General features: G+C 49.1%; 1 protein-coding gene across 7 annotated transcripts in view; it reads right to left on the bottom strand.

Annotated features, from left to right (window-relative positions):
- The window catches only part of ANK1 (ankyrin 1), a 209,178-nt gene that overhangs the window by 5,743 nt on the left and 181,006 nt on the right, over positions 1–22,429 (bottom strand). For 2 of the 7 annotated variants that reach the window (XM_044225313.1, XM_044225316.1), the window contains exons 39-43: positions 8,973–9,531; positions 6,113–6,398; positions 1,969–2,052; positions 860–1,000; positions 502–635 (exon numbers count right to left, since the gene is read on the bottom strand). In XM_044225313.1, coding sequence (XP_044081248.1) covers positions 537–635; positions 860–1,000; positions 1,969–2,052; positions 6,113–6,398; positions 8,973–9,531 — 1,169 coding nt within the window. In that variant the 3' untranslated portion in view covers positions 502–536. Of the gene's footprint in view, positions 1–501; positions 636–859; positions 1,001–1,968; positions 2,053–2,659; positions 2,879–6,112; positions 6,399–8,972; positions 9,532–22,429 lie in introns of those variants that run through there. The other 5 variants (XM_044225315.1, XM_044225314.1, XM_044225317.1 and 2 more) reach the window with 5 other exon arrangements.

Below are 22,429 nucleotides of genomic sequence, written 5' to 3'. Positions count from 1 at the left end.
GGACTTTCAAAGGGTTCCAGGTTCAAGAGATAAGTGCTGTTCTGAGTCTATTGCAGTTGGAGCTCTGCGGGGGGATTTGTGTTGAAATGGCCCAGCCTAGACAGAATCTCTGGTGCTCCCTGAGGCCTGTCCCCCACCTCCTCAGTCCCCATCGCTTGGCTTTCAGGATACTGTCATCACTGAGGTTTACTGAGTGTTTTCCCGCATCAAAGCATTTTCTCAAATCTGTGTTTTTGCGCTCCCGGAGAGGTCAATCGGAAGCTACTGTTGGCTGTTTTCTTAGGAGGAAATCAAGACTCACACAGTCAGCAGGCTGGGAAATGACAGTCTATGCCTCGAGGCCACGCCACCCCTGTTCCTCCCCCATCATGCCAGGGGTGGCAGAGCAGGGAGCTCCAGCGGAGGACAGGGAGATGTGAGGAAGGGAGTAGCCATTCCTAGCACCAGCCACTCTGCAAGGACCAGGCCATGCAGAAAGGATGCAAAAAAAGACAGCGTTACCTCCCAAGAGGCCATTCGAGGGGAAGGGCTAGAGATCACTGCTTCCCCCGTTTTAGGCTGGCCCGCTTCACTATCTGAGCCCCCTTCCTGCTCTCTATCAGGTCCGGCTGCAGGCTACTCCCTCGCAGCTCCACCTGGGGATGGCAGCAGAGACAGAAGGCAGGACAGATCACACAGAGAGACAAAACTAGAGCATGAGATCCCGTGGCAGCCATGAAGACACTGCCTGCCAGGGGGCGTGGAGGAGCAAGGGGGAGATGGAGGGAGGAGGGGCGGGAGCCCAGAGTGGGCGCGCGCCCAGGTGAGCGGCTTGAGCGGTGTGGGAGCCTCAGGAGGGAGGCTGCAGCCACCGCAGTACCTGCACGTGTCTCATAAAAGAATCAACATCAGCTTCCATCTCCCTGGGGTCCTCCAGGGGCCCCTCAGCAATCACCTCCTCGTGTTCCTGGCTGGCCTCCACACCGGACGAGTCTATCTGCCGAACAACTTTGCGGATGATCTGGAAAACAGAAGGAGGGGACCAAAGGCCCGTGAAGTCAAGGAGACAGACAGAGGGTGGGAAGAGCAGGTCCCCAACGAGGAGGTCTGGGGGAGAGGCAGCCTTTGTACTAAGGTGCCCCTCCTTGAGGGGCCAAGAACAGGGACAGGTCTCCTGCCCCTCCCTCCCCATCCTGTGGAAAACCAGCTTTGGGCAGCTTCAGAGGGGCGAGAATTTGCAAACGGGTCATTGGTGATCAGGGTTTTCTCTTGGTATCGTTGGCAGGTCCTGCTGTCCTCCCCACACTTTTCATGGGCAGGGACGCCTGGCAAGTGTGCTCTCTTATTCACTTACCCAAACATTCTAACACTGTCTACTCTGAGCCTACACGTACTCGGACTGGGGGGTGACAATACAAGACACCTGCCTGCATGAGGCACACTTGGCAAGAGGCAAGAGGGACACCTGAGGGGTCCTGCCTCAGTTTAGCGGGAACAGCAACCCAGAGGGAGCACATCCAAGGTCCCCTCTCTGCTTGCTCCTTCTTCTCCCTCTGCCCAGACCTTGCATGGTGCCTAGTACTTGACAAGCAAAATCAGGTCTAGTGAATTAAAATCAGCAACAAATCTATGCGTTTCCACAGCCCTTTTGCTGTCGGAGGTCCATGGTAGTCCGGGGACCACCACCCTGCTGTCTTATAGCTGTGTCCAGGGCTAGACATCACTGGGCTGGGTTTGGGATGTTCCGCGGAGCCTGGCCCTTGTGGAACAGTAGCAGGAGCTGAATTCAGATGGAGTCAGGTAAAGTGGCTCTGAGGAATGTCAGGCCAGACTCAGAAGACCAGCGCTCCCAGCACCTGCACCAGCAGTCAGAGCCATGCTAACTCTGTTCGGGCAGCAGTGAGACTCAGGGAGTGAGTCCAGCCCCTTTTAGATTCTAGCCCTGCTGCCTCTCCCAGGCTTGGGGGTGGGGGGATGCCGTGCACCCACCTTCTTGGTGACAATGTTGCCCTGCTCATCTGTGAATTGTTCCTCTGTCACCTGCTCCCCTGGAATATCTTGGAACTCACTCCCCTAGAATTGCAGAAAAGGAGAAAACTCAAGGTTAGTAAGTGGGTGGCCTGGGCATCAGGCGGAGGATGAGGGAATTAAAGAGCACAGGCTACGGCCACAGTTGGACAAATCCGCACCACGCAGGAAACTCCAGCTCAGCAAGGAGCAGAGGCCAGACTGAGGCTTCCAAGTGCAAGAAGCACCCCTGGGAGCCACGGAGCCTGAAGACCGGATGGAGCCCCACACTTGGAAGAGCCTTGTGTGCCTGATCCCTCCCCAGCACCGGGTCTCGGTCACGCAAGTGCTACAGAGGAGGCCCTGAGACAGGAAGTGAGGCACCGAAATGAATTTTGGACAGCCCTTCGTAGCATGGAAACCCCTCCACAGACACCGGCGCCCTAAGTGTGACAGCTGGGGACAAGAGCGGGCCAGGAACGGGCTCTCCCAAGTCCCAGAGGTGAGCTGCCCACGCCACCACAGTGTGGCAGTCCCAGCGGGCACCACAGCCGGCTCTGGTCCCCAAGGGCAGTGCCCGGCTGCTGACTCGGGGTCCCGTCCCTTCCCCCGGCTGCTGCCCACGCACACCGCGGTGCCATGCCCTCAGCCCTGCCTCCTGTCTGGCGGTTACCTTGAGGAACACCCGACGCCGGACCACCCTGGTGGAGATGGTCTCCTCGTCGTCACTCACGCCCTCACTCTCCCCCAGCTCCTTGTCCAGCTCCTGGTGGATATGTTTCAGCACAAAGCACAGGGAGCCCTTGACAATGTGCATCACATTCTGACAGCTGACCAGAAAGAAGCCCAGGAGCACTAGGGTGACCAGGAGCTGGGTGACGAAAGTCCACATCCTCACCTCCTCAGCAGCTGGGCCCTCCGGGGACTAGCCAGGGCTCCGGCCACTGTGGGGGTCCAACCTCTCATTCTCCCCTCAGACTCCCGGGTGCCCCTGGGCCCCCCTGCAGGCTCTCTCCGCAGGAGACTGGATGGCCCCTCGCTAGAACTGCCTGCCGAGTGCCCTCCTGCCAAGCAGCCCCGGGCTCTGCCCTCACGCCTGGGTGACATCAGGCTTCGATAATTTTAGCTTCCCGAACCAGCTGCTAGGGCTGTCCAACTGGGCTAGAAGGGAGCAGGCAGGTGCGCGTGTCCTGGGCGCTCAAAACGCACGTCAAAGTCACTCTGTGGGTGACGCCTCCCCCCCCCCCATACACAACGGGGCCTGCCCAGCCCTATGTGCACTAGAAGCAGCTCTGCCCACGGAATTGTTCTCTTTCTGGGGCTCCAGGAAATAAGGTGTCCAGAGAATGGGGCCCTTTGTGTGTTTCTCTGGGCGGTTACTGCCGTGGTCAGAACGGAGCTCACCCCCACCCTCAGGGATGGCACCGGTTAATACCCTGGAGAGAGAGTTAAGGATTTATTTCAAAAATAGCCCTGGCAGGAGTGATTCGCTCAGGCCTGGCCAAATTAGCTCAGTGGGGTTCAGCACAGGTGGTGGGGCCACCTGGAAGCCCGTGCATCGCCGTCCCCCGCACCCCCCCCAGCCGCCCCGGCCCAGCAACCCTATGCGTAAGCGTGTAACTGGTGTGTCTATTTAAGGCCTGTCCTCAGAGGCTCTTCCCAGGCTGGGCTCTCAGCGCCCACGAGTGGCAACCACGCGCCTGAGGCTCGCCTTTACAGACCTGATTCAGAAATGCAGCCGTGGCAGCTGTGGCCCACGGGAATTTCACTTTCTGGATCAGGCTGTGCCGGTCTGAAGAACGGTACCCACAGCAGAAGGAACAAAGATCTGGGGCCCAGCCAAGTGACCTGCCGCTCGTTCACCGCGGGTGCTGGGGAGCTCTGGGAAGCAGGCCCGGACTCCAGTGCTGTCTGCACCCCACCCGCGAGGAGTACGGGTGTGGGAGCACGGTCATGACAAGGAGCCTGAGCAGGCCCTCACACGGGGAGCACTGCTCTGAGGCCACTACGCCCTGTGTACTCCCCCTACTGACTTGGTAAGGCCCTCCAACAGCCGTATCCGGCAGGCCCTATGACTTCTCCATTTTACACAGAGGAAATGGAGGCACAGAGTCAGAGAGTAAGTAAGTGAAAGGGTCCAATTTCAATACTGCCTCATTTCCACGAGGAAGCTCCTAAAGAAATAGAAGCCCATCTCACATGCAAAGGGGCTGGGCGCTGGAGAGCATTCAGTTTGGGCCTAGCCAGGAAGGATCCAACTTCTCATGGTTCCATCTGGGGCCTCAGAGAAGAAAGTCTTACAGTGATTTCAGGCTTTCCTGCCTAGCCCCAAATTATAGGGCATCTCTCTCTCTCTCCCCATCAGTGTTTTCAGAGATTCACCGGAAATACCAGTCAGTGGGGGCTTTGCAAACCCTTAGCTTATGCGGGTCTCACGACCAGCCCCGGGGTCCTGTCAGGTGATTAGAATGACAGCTCGCCTACACCATCTAATCCAGCCCTGGACCTGGAAGGCGTCAGGCCTGGCAGCCCCGCACACTCCCTTACTCTCCCTGGGAAGCATGAGATCCGGACTCCCCTGCCCCTCACAGTAGATGGCTGTGTGACCCTGGGGAAATCCTCAGCCTCTCTGGGTAACAACTGGGTAACTCTCTGGGGCCTCAGCCCCCCTCATTTATAAACAAGGCAGTTAGACCCTATGACCTAGAAGTTTTCTCCTGCGACCCACAGGAGTGCTCCTGCTTTCTCCCCAGCCCACCCCTCACCAAAGGCTAACTGCAGGGGGACCACACAGAAGGCAGCTCCTAACACCCTTCTCTTTCCCCAGGAATCCAGAATTTGACCCAGTTAAGAGCGCCTGAGCTCTCGGCCAAGTACTTGCTGTTAGGAGTAGTACAAGTGCGGAAGGACAGCTGGCTGGCCAAGAATGCGCGGGCTGGTCTGGGGTGAAAAACGGACGCAGCCGCCTGTCCTGTCCAAGGCACACACTTGCAGGGAAGTAGTCTAAATAAAACCTTATTGGAGTCCTAGCAGCTCTCTGCAGCCGGCTGCCCAGGGCTGTTGTGGAGCTAACCTAGCTGTGGGGGCCCCAACGTGCCCACTAGGGCTCAGGTTCAGGTAGGCAGAGGGACAAGAGTGGCAGAAGGGAAGGAAGGAGGGAGGGACGCAAAGCTTCCGGATGAGAATGAACCATAAGACACCAAATGAGATGCGGAACACATTGTTTCGGCGCACACTAAAAATACACAGGCGTGGAACAGCGACAAAAATTTTTTTAAAATGCATATATTCAAAAGGCACACCTTAATGAGATGTCTGGGATTTGTCTCAAAAAAATATGTTGGGGAGGGGGGAGAAGAGTGAGGTAGGTATCCATGAAACAGGATTGGCCACAATTGGGTAACTAGTGCCTGAACGGTAAGAGCATGGAAATTAATGTGCTATTCTGGTTTTGTATTTATCTGTGATTTTTCATAATAAAAAAAAAATCCCCTGAATACATTAAAATGGATGTGCATGGGAATGGGAATGGGAATGGGGAGTGAAGTCACAGGGAATAGATGAAATGAGTACCGCCGGGCACACCCCAAGTGGGGAGGGAGGTCTGAGGGAGGCGGGGCACCCCCACCACCCGTTGAGCCCCACCGAGAGGACCCCAGCATTCCCAAGCCCAGGCAATAACCCAGGCACCCCTCAGGTCACCTGAGATGGTGACCACAGCCGAAGTGCTGAGAACTGAGTGGCCTGTCCGTGGCCACACAGACCACGGTAGGACTGAGTTAGCCTAACACCCAAGTCTTTCCGCTCTACACCCTTCCTAAGACACACAATGGAACAAGAAAACCAACAAAAACCGTGGCTTCGGAATCAGCCAGACCTAACTCCAAAGCCCCCCTCAAATCATGCGACCTCGGGGCAAGAAGCTCAGGGAACATCAGCTCCTCCCCTCCCTGAGCAGAGACCGTGACTCTGTATCCTTACTTGTAGAGACAGCAAAGTCACACCACAATTGTTAAAGAAAGGAAGCTGGCTGGGCCTGGGGCTCGCCTGGAGGAGAGGCCCCCCTGGGCCTCAGGCCCCTCCCGCGCCCCTCTGGGCATCGGCGGGCGGCTGGGTGCGCGCTCACCTCTGCCATCAGGGAGAAGGTGCTCCGAGCCTCCTGCACCCACTCTTGGTGACTCTGTCGTCTCCGTGCCCTGCTCTCAGCCTCTGGCCGCCCTTCCCATACGTGCTCAGCTGCTGACACCAGGACCTTCTCATACTCGCGCAACCCACTGGGCTCCAGCTCTTGGGTGGTGGTGACGGTACTCTGGAAGGAGTGTGGGCCTTGGGTGACCTCCTCTGGCCAGGAACTTCGGGCAGTGTCTTGTAGGTATGAGACAATGGAGCCTTCCTCATCCCAGTGTTGCAGTCTGGGGTCCAGGGAGAGAGAAAGGACACAGGGTTATCCTTCGGTCTCTGGCTGCTCAGACACCCTCCCCCTTCAGAGCTGGAGGGATGGGACACTAGGAGCAAACCCCACAGCTAGCACACGGCTGCCTGTCCTGCCCAGAGAGGCCCAGAGGGGCCAGCGCTGCTGTCCAGGAGGAAAGGGCCGTGGAGACCAGTACCGCTGGCCCTGTCACTTTAAGTGGAAGGCTCTCCACGCTGGCTTCCTGAGGCACTTGGCACACCCTGATGGGCGTCACCCAGGCCTCCATGCCCATCATCTCACCTGCCTCCTCTCCAGCCCTCCGGCCACCTGCCCACCACGGTCCTTATCCCAGTGCTCATCCAATAAAGCTGCCACACTCTCCCTTGGAAACACGCTCTACTATGGCTTCTAGGACACCACATTTGCCTGGTCCCCCCCATTGCCCAGCTACCACTTCTTAGTGTCCTTTGTTAATTTCTCCTAATTTCTCTGACTCCTGAACATGGAAGTGCCCCAGGGCTCAGTTCTCAGAGTTCATCTCTACCTACGCCCACTTCGGAAGTGAGCCCGTACAGTCCGTGGCCTCACACCCCATCTGTGTGCTCCTCGTGCCCTCCTCCTTGATCTGCGGATGTGTAGACTCAAATGCCTCCAGCACATCTCTGCTTTGGCGGTCTCATAGGCATCTCAGGGACGGCATGGTCAAGGCCACAATCATGAGTCACTCATGGTCAAGGCCACACTTTCTCCCCGACCTGTCCCACCCGGTCTTCCCTGCAAGGCCTTTGTGCTGGCGGGCCTTCTGGTGGATACATGCCCTTGGTATTCACATGGCTCACCTCTTAATTCTTTCTGCTCTTTACTCCAGCATCACAGTCTCAGGCTTCCGGGCTACCTACCCCACATTTTAGCCATCTGCTCTCCACATGGGCACATACGACCTACCCCCCCACCCTTATTTTCCTTTTTAGGACCATGACATAATGTTTCCCTTCTTTTGTGGGGGAGAGGGCAAAGGGGGAAGGAGAGAGAATCTCAAGCAGGCTCCACACCCAGCACGGAGCCCAACATGGGGCTTGATCTCACAACCCTGAGATGGTGACCTGAGCCGAAATCAAGAGTCGGATGCTTAACCAACTGAGCCACACAGGGTCCCCTAACTTTTCCTTTTTAGTTACTTTGCATTTCAATAGCTTTACTTCATTTATTGTCCATCTCCCCAATAGAACATAAAACTTTCAGCAGATGGAGACTTCTGTGTGTCCTGTTCCATGCCACACTCCCGGCACAGTTTACAGGTGCCCGGCACCCAGCAGGGGCTCCACACATCCTGGTGGGGGGAGTGAACGAAATTCACCTGTCCCCACTAGAAGGCTGACTGCGGTCAGAGAACCAAACCGTACCACTCCAAGGCCTAGCACCAGGCCTTCTGGTTCCCCCTCGGGTGGCCAGGCCAGCCCAGTCAGTGCTGCTCAGTGACTGGCTGACATGGGTTGTTGGGAGTGGCCTCAGCCACAGGGTTCCCACCGAATCACTCGTAATTCTCACAGGCCACCCACCCACCCAAACTCTCCCGGGTCATCAAAGGATTCATTTGGGAAACGAAAATACAATGACATAAACCCTTTTTGGCTTTCTTTTTCCTCTGCCTACAGTATTCGGGCCATACCGGGTGGATCCTGGGGAAGGGCCCACTCAGACTGGGCTTCTGAACAGGCCCAGAGAGCCAGCTGGGGTGGGAAGAGGCCACGAGAACAGCTTCCCCGCAGCCTAGGCAGCCCTGAGCTATGGGGTGTGGTAGGTGTGCCCAGCCTTCAGGGAGCCCACAGACCATCTCCTTGCTTTAGGGAAACTTTAGGACGCAATTTCAGGGGAAAGGGTCACTGTCGCTCAGTTCCTGTGCGAGTCCAGGAAAGCCAAAGTGTCCTCTGCAGTCTGCCCAGCCCCGCGGGTGTGGCGGGCCCCCCAGCCACAGATGTGAATCGGACCTGAGGCCTGAGACCCTCGGCGTCTGCCCAAGGCTCCCTGCCTGACCTGCCCACACGGCCGCCTGCTGCAGGCCCAGGAAAGCCCCAGTGTCTCCACAGCCACAAGTTCTGCCCCGCCCCTATGAAGCCCCCCAACCTCACACTTTCAGCGGGTAGAGCAGAAGGGCACCTTATCAGCTCTGTCACACGCAGGCTGTGTGACTGCCTGAGTCACTCTCCTGGCCCTCCCTAGTGCCTCCAGGTTTCTAAATATGGTCTTCCCCAGCAAGCGCCCAATAGCACCAGGGCCCAGAGTGCCTACCCTCACCTCACCAGAGAGGTGGCTGGCCTGAGCCTCATCGTCTCTCTCCTCACGCCCGCCCCCCAGCCTCCCTCCAGCGGGCCACGCCCAGGGGCATCTTGGGCAAGGACAGGCCTTTGCAGATCAGGCTCCATGCCCACAGGACCGAGGCCCGAGCGACGGCGGGGGACTCAAGAGGCCAGCCAGCGCCCTACCGAGCTGCTTCGCCTAACCCCCCTCACCTGCTCACCCCCAAAGCCCAGGAAGACGGAAGGTACCCTTCCCCAGCCGCCCAGCCCCTTACCTGTCCTGGCTCATCTCCATCACCCGACTCACGCTGGGGGATTCTGTGATGTGGGCTTGCACCCTCTGCTGGCCTGCAACAAGAGACACTTGATTCTCTGAGTCCTGCCCCGCACCTGGGGCGTCCTCCTGCCTCTCGTGACCTGGCAGCTTCTCTTCTGACCTCTGACCTTCCTCCTGGTCAAGCAAATCGATAAGGCCATTTATGGCATCTGAATCCACTGTGTCGTCCTCCACAAGGTCCAGAGAGCCCAGCGTGGGGCCCTGGGGTCCCTCGGAGAGCACCCCCTCCGGCTTCCACTCGTGGCCGGTGGCGTCAGAGTCCTCGGCCTTGCTGCACTCCAGAGAGGAGTCCTCAGCAGTGACCAGGGAGGGTGTGAGGCCCGCAGACCACACCTGCATGTCAGACATCTCCAGCATGGCGTCATGCTCCGTGGCCGCCAAGGGGATGGCGTCTATGACGGCCACCTCGTTCCAGTACTGGTCTGCGCGCAGCGGAGAGGGAAGCGCGTAGTGCAGGGAGGCGGGGGACAGCAGCTCGTCCTGCAGCGAGGAGTAACCTGGATGGGCAGACAGAGGGCAACATGCTCCAGAAGCGATTTTTGTCACACAGGCTTACGTGCAAACCCACGCTCACGCTCACGCACACGCACACGCACGCACAGGCACGGCCATAGACACGCATGCGCATTGCGGGTAGGGAGGCTTTCCAAGCTCAGTGTCCAACGCTCAGGCCTGTGGCTGCTGCCCAGGGCATGGGGGCAGGAGGAACAAGGCTCTGGGATGGGTAGGGGACAGGCGGGAAGTGTGGCGGAGACAAGGGCTCCTTTGCTGAATGGCAAAGAGCAGAGACTGGAGTTCTTTCTTCTCCGGTTCAGAGCGATAGATCAAGAAGTCCTGATCTGAAGGATTTGTGCTTCCATCTGTCTCCAACCGGATGAAAGCCCACCGCTTGACGTCTGGGCAGAAAGAAATGTTGCTCTTTCTTTGCTCAAAACATCCTTTTAGCACAGGCCTTGGGGAAACCAGCCAGGGAGGTACCTTCAAGGGAGGGACCAGCCTCCCCAGATCTGGGGGCAGTAACCAAGCTTGCAGGGGCCTGCTGGGGTACACCGAACACCCACCCTCCGGGCAGTGGTCAAGTGGGAAACCACTTGGTTTCAGATGAAGTCACTCTTCCTCAAGTTACAGATGGGTTCTGGAAATTCTGAGGGATCTAAGTGGCGTGAGTGAGAGTTCTTAGGGTTCAGAATGGGGGAGACCGGGTCAGAGGGCAACAGGAGGCCCGTCAGCTGGTACTTCCGGCTCTGCCCAGAAGCTCCTGGCCTGCAGGCCCTGCACTGTTCCCACTGGGCCCAGGTCAGCGGTGAGCTGGTGGGACTGCGGCCAGCTAGAACAGGCCTGGCCCGGTGGTCGCTGTAGCCTTTTCATACGTCTGCTCCTTGTGACCGGCTCTCATGCACATCCCTGCTAGTCTTTTGCTTGGCTCTGACATGGGCTCCCTCATGTTCAGAAGTGACTCAGAGCCCGAGTGAGGGGCACATGTAAGCGTATGAGGAATCTGACAGTGTTCTGTCAGTTGGCTCCTCCGCTCTCCTCTAGACACGAGTGGGGGTCCATGGATAGGGCAAAGAGGCCCTCTGACTCCACTTTAGACCTTGTGCCAGTCTGTGGGTTGGTGAAGGGACCAGAAGGCAAGCTTCTCCATCCAGCTCAGCTTAGTTGGGAAACCGGAGCCTAAAGACCCCATAGCACCAAAACAGGACCCCTGGGTATGGGCGAGCTGCCCCTGCCATCTCTAGGGACTTTCCTGTGCCCAGAGAGGCCCCTAACCAAGCATCCAGACTCTTCGTCCCGCCCTTCACCCCTCAACACACTGCGTCCAGCCCTTCCCCGGGTTTGGCCTTTCTCCCACCCAAATGGACCCTCATCCCCTTCACTCACTTGTTCAACCCAAAGATACTAACCGAGGGCCACTTGCAGGCCAGGCACAGTGCCTGGGCTGAGAATTACAAACACACAAACACACACAAATAAGACAGGTTCTCGTCGCTCTGTTTTCTTGACATTCTCCCAGCGACTTTGGCTCACCTCGTCTCCCCTCATCTTTGAACCCATCCTGTGGTCCTTGTTAAGCTGCTTCGTGGGACAGTACACTCTTGGAGGGCAGGAATGGTGTCTCCCTCTCCCTCCCACTTCCCTAGAACAGGATTGGGACTCCATAGGGCCTGGTGACTACTGCAAAACTCTCCAGGTGTGTGAGGAGGACACAGGAGCCAGGACGGATACCCCCAGCCACATTTAGTAAAGCCACCAAAGCTGATTCATGTATGTGTCCCAGGTGCCAGGAACCAGGCTGTATGATTGACATACATCCTCTCTTCATCATCTTGGGAGAGTTTTCCCCCTGACTGATCTATCTCTAGAAGTCTCTGTGGTTCCAAGGCTCAAGTTGAGAAGGAGGAAAAGACCATCAGGGTCTGGGGGGCGGGGAGGGTAACAGGGTGCTTATAGACTAACAGCTCTGGCCAAACAAGGAGGCACAAAGAGGAGGTGGGAGAGCAGGAGAAACCGGTGGGCCAAATCTTCCCATGTTAAATCCAAGTCACTCTATGTGGAACCATGACCTAAGGAACTGGGAAACCAGGACCAACAGCCTTCAAACCCTCTAAGGAAATCTCTCTGGAAAATATACCAGCAGAACATTTAAGAGTCAAGTGATTATTTTTCTTATCCCCCAACCCTTTGTTTTAAGATTTTATTCATTTACTTAAGAGAAATAGAGCAAGAGGAGCACATTAGCTGGGGGAAGGGCAGAGGGAGAGGGAGAGTCAGACTCCCAGCTGAGCAGGGAGCCGGATGAACGCGGGACTCAATCCCAGGACCCTAGGATCGTGACCTGGGAGGAAGGCAGATGCTTCACCAGTTGGGCCACCCAGGTGCCCCTCTTCTTATTCTTGAGAGCATTATTATGTTATTTCCACTACTAATTAATTAAGTACCTATTTTGTTAAAAAAAAAACACCCATACTAAATATGTCATTTTTAGTCATCACAACAATCTTACAAGGAAAGCAATATTATCCCTACTCTAAAGATTAGCAAACTAGAGGTTCAGCAACCGGCTCAGGGCACACAGTAAGAGTGGTCTTGTCACTCGATTTCACCATTAGTGTCTTTTAAAATTGTTTTATTGAGGTATAGCTGACAGACAGTAAGTACACATATTTTAAAGTAGACCATTGGATAAGTTCCAAGGAACCACCATCACAACAAAAAGAGGGACATTTATTGCCCTTGAAAGGTGTCCTCACGTTTCTTTGCAATCCTTCCTTCTTGCATTCCCGTTCCCAGGGAAACACCGATCTGCTTCTGTCCCTATATATGAGGTTGCATTTCACAGAACTTTCTAGAAATGGACTTATACAGTGTATACTCTTCAGTCTGGTTTCTTTCACGGGGTGCAGTGATTTGGGTTTCACTGTGCTGTTGAGCACAGCGATGATTTATCCATTGTTACCGCTGCACCGTGTTCCATTAGGTGGACGGTGGTTCACAGGTGGTTCACCCATTTACCTGTGAGTGCCCATGTGACTTGCTTCCGGTTTGGGGCTGTTACAAATCAAGCTGCTTGTCCGTGTGAACGAACGTATGCTTTTTCTTTGGGGCACACACCTAGGAACCAGGTGTCTGGATCCTAGGTGCATTTTATCTTCTCAGGAAGTAAAGTCTTTTCCAAATTGGTTGTCCCCTTTTATAGTCGCACCAGCAATGGATGAGAGGGTCAGTTCCTCCAATATCCTCATTGACACCTCATATGACTGGTCTCCATTTTAGCCATTCTTACAGGGGGGGGCACGGGATCTCCTTGTAGTTTTATTTTGTATTTTTTAAATGACTAATAATGCTGAACTTCTTGTTATGTGTTTATTTGCCCTCTGTGTCTCTTCTGGGTTAACAGTCTGTTCAAATTTTCTGATCTAAAAATTGGAGTGTTTGTTTTCTTCTTCTATTTATTTATTTATTTATTTGACAGAGAGAGAGATCACAAATAGGCAGAGAGGCAGGCAGAAAGAGAGAGGAGGAAGCAGGCTCCCTCCTGAGCAGGGAGCCCGATGCGGGACTCGATCCCAGGACCCTGAGATCATGACCTGAGCCGAAGGCAGCGGCTTAACCCACTGAGCCACCCAGGCGCCCCTGTTTGTTTTCTTCTTATTGAGTTTTGAGAATTCTTTATATATCCCAGATACCAGTCCTATGTCAGATGAATATTTCCAATATATTCTCTCAATCTGTGGCTTTTCACTTTCTTAACAATGTATTTTGAATAGCAGAAGTTTTAAAATTTGATGAAGCCCGATTTATCTTTTGTACAGATCGCACTTCCACTGTCGTAGCTAAGAAATCTTTGCCTTTCCCAAGATTTTTCTAAGGTTTTCTTTTATGTTTCCTTCTAGAAGTTGTATAGTTTTTTGTTAATATCTGTAAGTTTTTATGTTAGGTTTCACATTTAAGCTACCACCCACTTTGAGTTAATTTTTGTATATGCTGATGTAACATATAAATCCAAGTTCATCTTTGCTTGTGAATATCCAATTGTTCCAGCCCCATTATCCTTTCTCCATGAATTGCCTTCGTATTTCTGTTGAAAGTCGGTTGTTCTTACATATGTGGTTCTATTTCTGGACTCCATTCTGTTCCACGAATTTATCCGTCTTTTGTTGTTGTTGTTTTAATAAGGAATGGATGTTGGATTTGTCAAATATGTTTTTTGCATCTGTTACGATAACCATATGGTTTTCCTGTTTTAGTTTGCTAATCTGATTAATTATATTGATTTATTTATTTCTATTCTTTAAATTTATTAAGGTGTATCTTATGGCCCTGCATATGGTCTAACTTGGTGCATGTTCCATGTGAACTTGAGAAAAATGTGTATTCTGCTGCTGTTGGTTGAAGTAGGCTGTAGACGTCCGTGACATCCAGCTGATGGTACTGAGTTCAATTGTGTCCTCATCCATTTTCTGCCTACGAGGTCTGTCCATTTCTGATAGAGGGATGCTGGTTTCCAACTCTGGTAGTGGATTCATCTGTTTCTCCTTGCTGTTCTCTCAGTTTTTGTCTCCCATAGTTTGGTGCTCTGTCGTTAGGCACATACACATTAAGGATTATTATGCCTTCTTGGAGAACCGACCTCTTTCTAATATAATGCCCCTCTTTAACCCTGATAACTTTGCTTTGAAGTCTGCTCTGCCTGAAATTAATTTAGCTTCTCATGAATTCTTTTCATTAATGTTAGCATGGTATATTTTTGTACACCCATTTACTTTAAATCTACATGTCTTCATATTTAAAATGGTTTTCATGCAGACAGTATGTGTTTTTTGATGCATTCTGAGTCTTTTAATTGGTGCATTTAGACCACTGACTCTCACAATGATTCTTGATATAGCTGGATTGATATATGCCGCATTTGCTACTCTTTTCTATTTGTTGCCCTCGTTCTTTGTTTCTATTTTTTTTTTTAAAGATTTTATTTATTTATTTGAGAGAGAGAGACAGTGAGAGAGAGCATGAGCGAGGAGAAGGTCAGAGAGCGAAGCGGACTCCCCATGGAGCTGGGAGCCTGATGTGGGACTCGATCCTGGGACTCCAGGATCACGCCCTGAGCCGAAGGCAGTCGTCCAACCAACTGAGCCACCCAGTGTTTCTATTTTTATCTTCTATTCTTTTTCTGCCTTTTGTGGTTTTAACTGAGCATTTTATATGATTCCATCTTTTCTCCGTTCTTAGCATATTAGTTATGCTTCTTTAAAATTATTTTTAGTGGTTGCCCTGGTGTTTGCAATATACACTTACACAGTCCACTTTCAAATAACACTACAGCACAGGTAGTGTGAGTACCTTATAATAACAAAATAATCTTAATTCCGCCTCTCATCGTTCACTCCACTTACACATAAGCGTGTGTGTGTGTGTGTGTATGTGCATAAGATGCATGCGCAATTGAATGTTGTTGCTATTATCATTTTGAACAAACTATAGAACAACTAAGAATAAGAAAATTTGTTTTTATTTTATTTTCACTTAATCTTTTTTTGATGCTCTTCCTTCCTTAATGTCCATCCATAGGTTCCCCACCCATACTCTCTTCCTTCTCTTGAAGGAACTTCTTTTAATACTTTCTGAAAGGCAGGTCTGCTGACAACAAATTTCCTCAATTTTTGGTTGTCTGAGAAGTCTTTTTTCATCTTTTACTTTTGAAATATAAAATTTAAGAGGATCCAGAATTCCAGGTTGGTGTTTTTCCCTCTCAACAGTTTAAATATTTCACTTCACTTCCTTCTTGTCTGTAGGGCTTCTAAGAGAAATCAGATGTGATGTTATCTTTGTTCCATTATAGGTAATGTTTTTTCCTTCCTGCCCACCCCCCTTTTGGGGGCATTTTTTTCTTTATCTTTGACTTTCTGTGATTTGAAAATGATATGCTTAGGCATAGTTTTTTGACATTTATCCTGTTGTGTTCTCTGAGCTTTCTGAATCTGTGGGTTGGTGTCTGACACTAATTTGGGTAAATTCTCAGTCATTATTTTTTCAAGTATTTCTTCTATTCCCTTCTTTCTTCTCCATCTAGTATTGCCATCATGTGTATATGATACGTTTTGTAGTCACTCCACACTCCTTGGATATTCTACTCTGTTTCTTTCGGTCTTTGTTCTCTTTACTTTTCGGTTTGGGAGATTCCTGTTGACTGAGCCTCAAGCTCAAAGAGTCTTTGCTCAGCCATGGTTGGGTTAGTAAGCCCATCAAAGGCATTCTTCATTTATGGTGTCATCTCTAGTGTTTCTTTCTGGTACTTTCTTAGGATTTCCACCTCTCTGCTTATAACACCCATCTACTCCTACCTGATGCCTACTTTATCCATTAGAACCCTTAGCATATTGATCATAGTTGTTTTAAATTCCCAGTCTGATAATTCCAACATCCCTTGCCATGACTGGTTCTAATGCTTGCTCAGTCTCTTCAAAATGTGTTTTTTGCCTTTTGGGGTGTCTTACAAATTTTTCTCGATATCCAGATGTGATGTACTGAATGAAAGGAAGTGCTGTGAATAGGCCTTTAGTAATACAGTGGTGAGGTGTGGAGGGAAGAAAAGCATTCTCTAGTCCTATGTTTTGGTCTCAGTCTTTTCGTGAGCCTCTCTGCCTTTGGACTATGAACTTCACAAGTATTAAGGTTTTTTTCCTTCTACCTGAGGTGGGAAAAGATAGCTAGCAAAGGCTGGAGTTGGGTATTTCCTTTCTGTCATGTGGCTAACTTTTAAAATTTGAGAAAGTTTCTCTTTTCCCATGTGGACATTGTCCCCTCTGAGTACTGCCTTACTAGTGTTGTATAAGCTCTGACTGTGTGTTTTCTTTACTTTTTCTTTTTTTTAGCTTCTGTAACACAAGTGTTTGACCTAAGCTTTGATTATCCAGGTAGCCACTTCCAAGGTGGCTACCTCAAATAAACACATTGCCAGGCCCATGACTAGATAAAGGCCAGACCACCTCCCCTGACTGAAGCCCCTCTGTTATGTAAATCTTGGTTGATTTCAGCAACTGATCATTTGGGCCACTTGATTTTTATTTTCTCATGCTTTAAATTCCCACTCTTATGTTTTAAATTTACCAATGAAGAGTGAGCCCATGAGAGGCACCTGGGTGGCTCAGTTGGTTAAGTATCCACCTTGGCCTCAGGTCATGATCTCAGGGTCCTGGGATTGAGACCCACGTGGGCTCCCTGCTCGGCAAGCAGTCTGCTTCTCCCTCTCTCTCTCCCTTTGCATGTCCCTCCTGCTTGTGTTCTTTCTCTCTCAAATAAATAAAATAAATAAGATAAATAAATAAAAATAATAATTTAAAAAAATCTTAAAAAAAAGGGGGAGCCCATAAGACCCTAGGCCCCAACTCTTAACCACCCCCAAAAAGCAGAACCCCAGCCTCAAGCTTATTCTCTGTCTCTCTCCTCACAACTTTGCTATGTGGTCCTAAATATGCTATGTAATTTTCAAGTTCTGTAAGTAATAAACTCCCCCACCATGGCAAGCCTGGTGGTTATTGCTAATGGGCATCTTAAAATCATAATAAGATCCAAGATGGCTGATCCAGTCACAATACTAGCTGTTGATAGGCTGAGTCCAACACACAACAACTGGCATCCTATCAATTTTGATGTCTTGTGTTCTTATTTACATTCAACTGAGACTATATTCTAATTTCCCTTTCACTCTCTTGTTTGATCCATGGGTTATTTAGGAGTGAATTATTTGGCTCCAAATATTTGAGATTTCCCAGATTTTCTGTTACTGTTTTCTAATTGAGTTTCACTGTAGTCAGAGAACATGCTTTGTATATTCCAAAATCTTCTAAATCTGAGACTTGCTTTATGGTCTAGAATATGGCCCATGTTGGTGTGAGTTCCAGATGCAACTGAAGGAACGTGCCTGCTGCTGTCATACGGTAAAATGTTTATAAGTATCAATTAGGTCAAGCTGGAGGATAGCGTTGCTCTAACCTTCTATATGCTTACTGATTTTTCTACTTGTTCTATTAATTATCAATACAGGGGTATTGAAATCTCCCACTGTAACTGTGGTTTTGTCTATTTCTCATGGCAGTTTTCTCAGTCTTTGCTTCATGCATTTTAAAGCTATATTACTAGGTGCATAAACATTAGGGTTATTAAGCCCTCTGGATGAACTGCTTATGAAATTATTTTTTTCCTCACTGGTAATATTCTTCATTCTGAAACCTACTTGTTTGATGTTAATATAGCCATGTCAGTTGTCTTTTGATTAATGTTATCACAGTTTATCTTTTCTCATCCTTTTACTTTTAAGGAATTTGTGTGTTTTTTTTTTTTTTTAAAGATTTTATTTATTTATTTGATAGACAGAGATCGCAAGTAGGCAGAGAGACAGGGAGAGAGAGAGGAGAAAGCAGGCCCCCCGCCGAGCAGAGAGCCCGATGTGGGGCTCGATCCCAGGATCACGGGATCATGCCCTGAGCCGAAGGCAGAGGCCCTAACCCGCTGAGCCACCCAGGCGCCCCTGTGTTTTGATATTTGAAGGGCAGAGCTGAGATTTACCTTTGTATGCAGTATGACAATCTCTGCCTTTTAACTAGAGTATGCAGACCATTTATATTTAATAATTTTATTTATCAAAGATAATAAAAAATTTAATATAATAATTTATATTATATAATTACATATAATATAAATACATTTATATTTAAAATATAAATATTAAAAATAAACTTAACAATTAAAAATAAAATAGAAAATAATAGAAATATAATCTATATTATATAATTATATATAATTATAATAGTATATTTAATAATATACTATTATTAATAATAAATTTATTAAATAATAAACTTACTAAATAAGATTATTTATTAAATAAATATATCACTTGCTAATTTCTACTTTTCTATTTGTCCCATCTGTTCTTCTCTTTTTCTTCTTTGTATGTCTTCTTTGGGATTAATTATAATTTATTATAATTCCCTTTGATCTATTTTGATGGATTATTAGGTATAATTCTCTTTTATTATTTCAGTAGTTGCTTTAAGGCTCATAATATACATCCTTGACCTATCACAACCTACTTTTTAAAAAAGATTTTTACTTATTTCAGAGAGAGAGAGACAGAGAGACTGAGAGTGTGTGAGCAGGAGGAAAGGAAGAGGGTGAGGAGAAGTAGATTCCCCACTTTACGTGGAGCCCGAGGCTGGGCTGATCCCATGATCCTGAGACCATGACTTGAGCAGAAACAAGAGTCAGATGCTTAAGCGATTGAAACATCCAGGTGCCCTATCACAGTGTACTTTGAAGTGAAATTATAACACTTGGTGTATAGTATAAGCACTTTATAATAGTATACCTCCATTTTTCCCCCGACTTATTTTACTTTTCTACTATAGTTATCATACATTTTACTTTTACATATGTTATAAACCCAACATTGCGTTGTTGTTACTTTTGTTTACATCATTGATTATCTTTTAAAGAGATTTAAATAATGAAGAAATAATGTAACGAACTATATCCTCGCAGTTAACATTTTTGGCAGTTAATTCCTTCTTATAGATCCATATTTCTGTCTGGTATCATTTTAATTTGGCCTGAAAGACTTTCATTTATTTCTTAACATTGCCTGAAGCATGGGTCCCCTGGTGATGAATTCCTTCAGTTTTTGTATATTTTGAAAAGTCTTTATTTCTCTTCATTTTTGAAAGCTATTTTTGCTAGGTATAGTTAGAATTCTAGGTTACTTTAGAGGTATTCTTTCAAGATGTGATCTACTTTAAAGATGTTGCTTCACTGTCTTCTGACTTGCATTGTTTCCAACAAGAAGTTTGAAATCATTCTTGTCTTTGTTCTTTTGTACATGTCCCCTTTTCTTTGGCTACTTTCAAGACTTTCCTCTATCATTGGTTTTGACCAGTTTGTTTAAAATATGCCTTGCCATAGTTGCTCTCGTGTTTTTCATGCATGTGATTCACTGAACTTCTTGGATCTGTGTATTTATAGTTTTCATCAAATTTGGACATTTTCCAGCCCTTTTTTCTTCAGATGCTTTTTCACCCATTCTCTGTTGGGAACTCTATTTTCACAAATATAAGATCACTGATGCTTTTTAAAATTTTTCTTTTCCTTTGGGTTTTTGAAGAGTTTCTATCACTATGTTGTCAAATTCACTAACCTTTTCTTCTGTAATGTCTAATCCCACTCAGTGAATCTGAAGATCTCAGAATTCTCTAAGCAACTGTGTCTTCCCTGGTAGTCTGTATCTTCGCAACTCTAGTTGCTCCATTCTCTTTGGATTCTCAACAACTCTCCAACCTAGGGAAACTTCCTTGGCTTTTTCTTCTCTATGTCATGACCTAGAAACTAGCAATTACAGAGTTTTCCTCAATTGTTTCCCACGTCCCATGGATCACTGTCTTTTGTTGACTCATGTCCAAAGTTGTAAAAACTGTTGTTTCCTATATTTGGCCCATTTTGGAGTATCAGGGGCCGTTTTAAGCAGGAGGGTATATTCAGTCCTTATTTATTTACCTCATTTTGGCCAGAAGTGGAATGTATCGTAAACAACCTGTCGGTTATAGCCAAGTGAATATTCTGTCACTTTTGGGAGTCTCAGTAAGACCTGATAAAGACAGGAAGAGGGTAGCTCTACTGGCCACAGAATGCCCAAGGCTCATTTGGTACCCTTTGGGACCTTTCTTCCTTAAAACTCACATGGTGTTCACTTTAATAGGATTTCATCCAAATGAAATGTGTCCATGAAGAGAATTCATGCATATCCTCTCCCAGAACTTCCTGTCTTTTCTTATTCTAGAGCCCTTCTTGTAGTACTAGTGTTTAGGGTGTATGCCTCGCTGCTCCCTCTCAGGCCCCAGAGGACCCCCACTGATCTATCCACATCCCCAGAAGCTTTGATCGAGGCTGTGGGTGGCTGTACACAATGCCAGTGGGAATCACTACTAAGTCAGAGCAATGTTCTTAAGGCCTCAGACAACCTCATGAGGATTACCTCACAAAATCTGGGGTGGACTGCACCATAATGAGGTCTGCTGAGTCCCTTAGGTTGAGTTTCAGAAGTGCCCATCTTGCTAATAATCTCCCATGGCTCTGCCACACCTGAGTCATCAGCCCATCCCTCAGTCTAGAGCTCCCCACTCTGGAGTTGCTTTTTGGGGAGATCAGGTAAGAGGCAACTACAGATCCCGCTTTTGGGGGACAGCACAGACCAGCAGTCCTGACCCAAGTCTCTCCTCATCTCTGGTTATCCTGGTGGGTCTCTGCTAACCAAGATGTAACGATCACTCTCAGAGTTTAATGTTAGTAGCAAGCTAGACAAGGAGCAGACAGCCAACTGGACCTCAGACAAGAGCTGCATTCACCAGTTGATTCAGGAGTTGACGGAAGTAAAACACATTTTATTTCTAAGTAGACATTACCACATGTCCAACTTGTCCAACAAACGGACCTGACAAGTGTGGATGTGAGATGTCTATTTTTTTCCTCTTACATGAGAAATCTGATTTGTTTTTAGAAACATGCTTTTCTTTTCTTTTCTTTTCCTTTCTTTTGTTTTATAGGCAATTTTTTCCTTCATGTTTATTACCCAAGAGCCCAGGGCAGTCCCCTCCTATGGAGGGGAAGAAAACTGGCCTTTGAACTTAATCCCCTTTCTGCTCTGACCAGGCCAGGTGCACATGGCAATAGGGGTCACGAAGGAGGGAAAACAGACCTCAAGATTCTGTTTCCTGACTGCCACAGAGCACACAAGCCCTGCCCTTCATCCCCATCGCTTCATAAGGAGGTTCAGATGAGCAAAGAAGCAAGGTAAAGAGCAAAGGAGGAAATGTCCAACTGTGACATCTGTGCAGAGGGCTACGTGGGCAGCAAGACAACATGGGTCCCTGTCCAGGAGAGAGCCAGGGGAACCGTGGCGGCTGCTCTCTCCCCAGCCTACTACCTCTCAGTCCTCCTGTCCCTTCTTTCCAGGCCAGAATGGTACCCTGATATGAGATGCTCTTCCTGGGACAGGAAAGAGGCCAGGATAAACAGAGAGAAGCCAGTTCTAGTGCCAGAAAAGCAGAGCAGAAAGAGCAAGCTGGGTGTCTGCTAACGACTGCTTGGGTCGTGCTGGGGAGCACGCATGAAGGGCACCCAGCCTCTGTCCATCAGGAGGCCTGCTGGAGGGGGCGGTGGGAGGGGGGGATGGGGAGAGACAGAGAAGCCAGGATGCACAGAAGCATTCGGTTTGTAATTGTCTAAGATCAACAAAGCAGGGAGAGGAATCCTGTGAAAACTTAAGTTACATCAGGATACTCTTTCTTGACAAAGCCTCCTGTGGCTCCCTAGCTCACTGCCAGTGACCCAGTGTCCTCAGGGCAGTCTGTAAGAGCTGACCTCCTGTTGCCCTCTGAGTTCTGCTCCTGCCCCTCTTCCCTCCCTCTGCTAACACATTAGGTCACCCACTTTCTTATCTCGTTGTTGCCTGACTCTCCCAACAGAAGGTAAGCTCCCTGGAGGCAGAGTTTTGGGGGACTTTTGTGCGTGTCTGTCCGAGACCTGATTTATCTCTCCTGCCTAGACCCATGCCTGGCACGTGGCAGGTGTTCAGGAAGTATTTGCCAAATGAGCAGACCCACTAAAACAGAGCCTTTTTCACCAGTCACGGAGGGCCCGGGTCCCACAGAGGGGTTTCGAACTCTGTCTAGGCACTGGGCTCTGCAGGCCGATGGCAGCCTCACAGATGGCTGAGTCTGGGACTTTTTTTTTTTTTTTTTTTGTGGTAAGAACACTTAACATGGGATCCATCCTCTTAAAGTAATTTTAATTGTCCTCCTGCCTTGTTAATGCTCGCATAATTCTACATGCCTGCTGTCCTCTAGG

This window comes from Neovison vison, chromosome 11, assembly GCF_020171115.1.
Source record: "Neovison vison isolate M4711 chromosome 11, ASM_NN_V1, whole genome shotgun sequence".
NCBI lineage: Eukaryota > Metazoa > Chordata > Mammalia > Carnivora > Mustelidae > Neogale > Neogale vison.
Note: the sequence above shows the minus strand (reverse complement) of the source record. Positions and strands in the feature narration are given on the sequence as shown.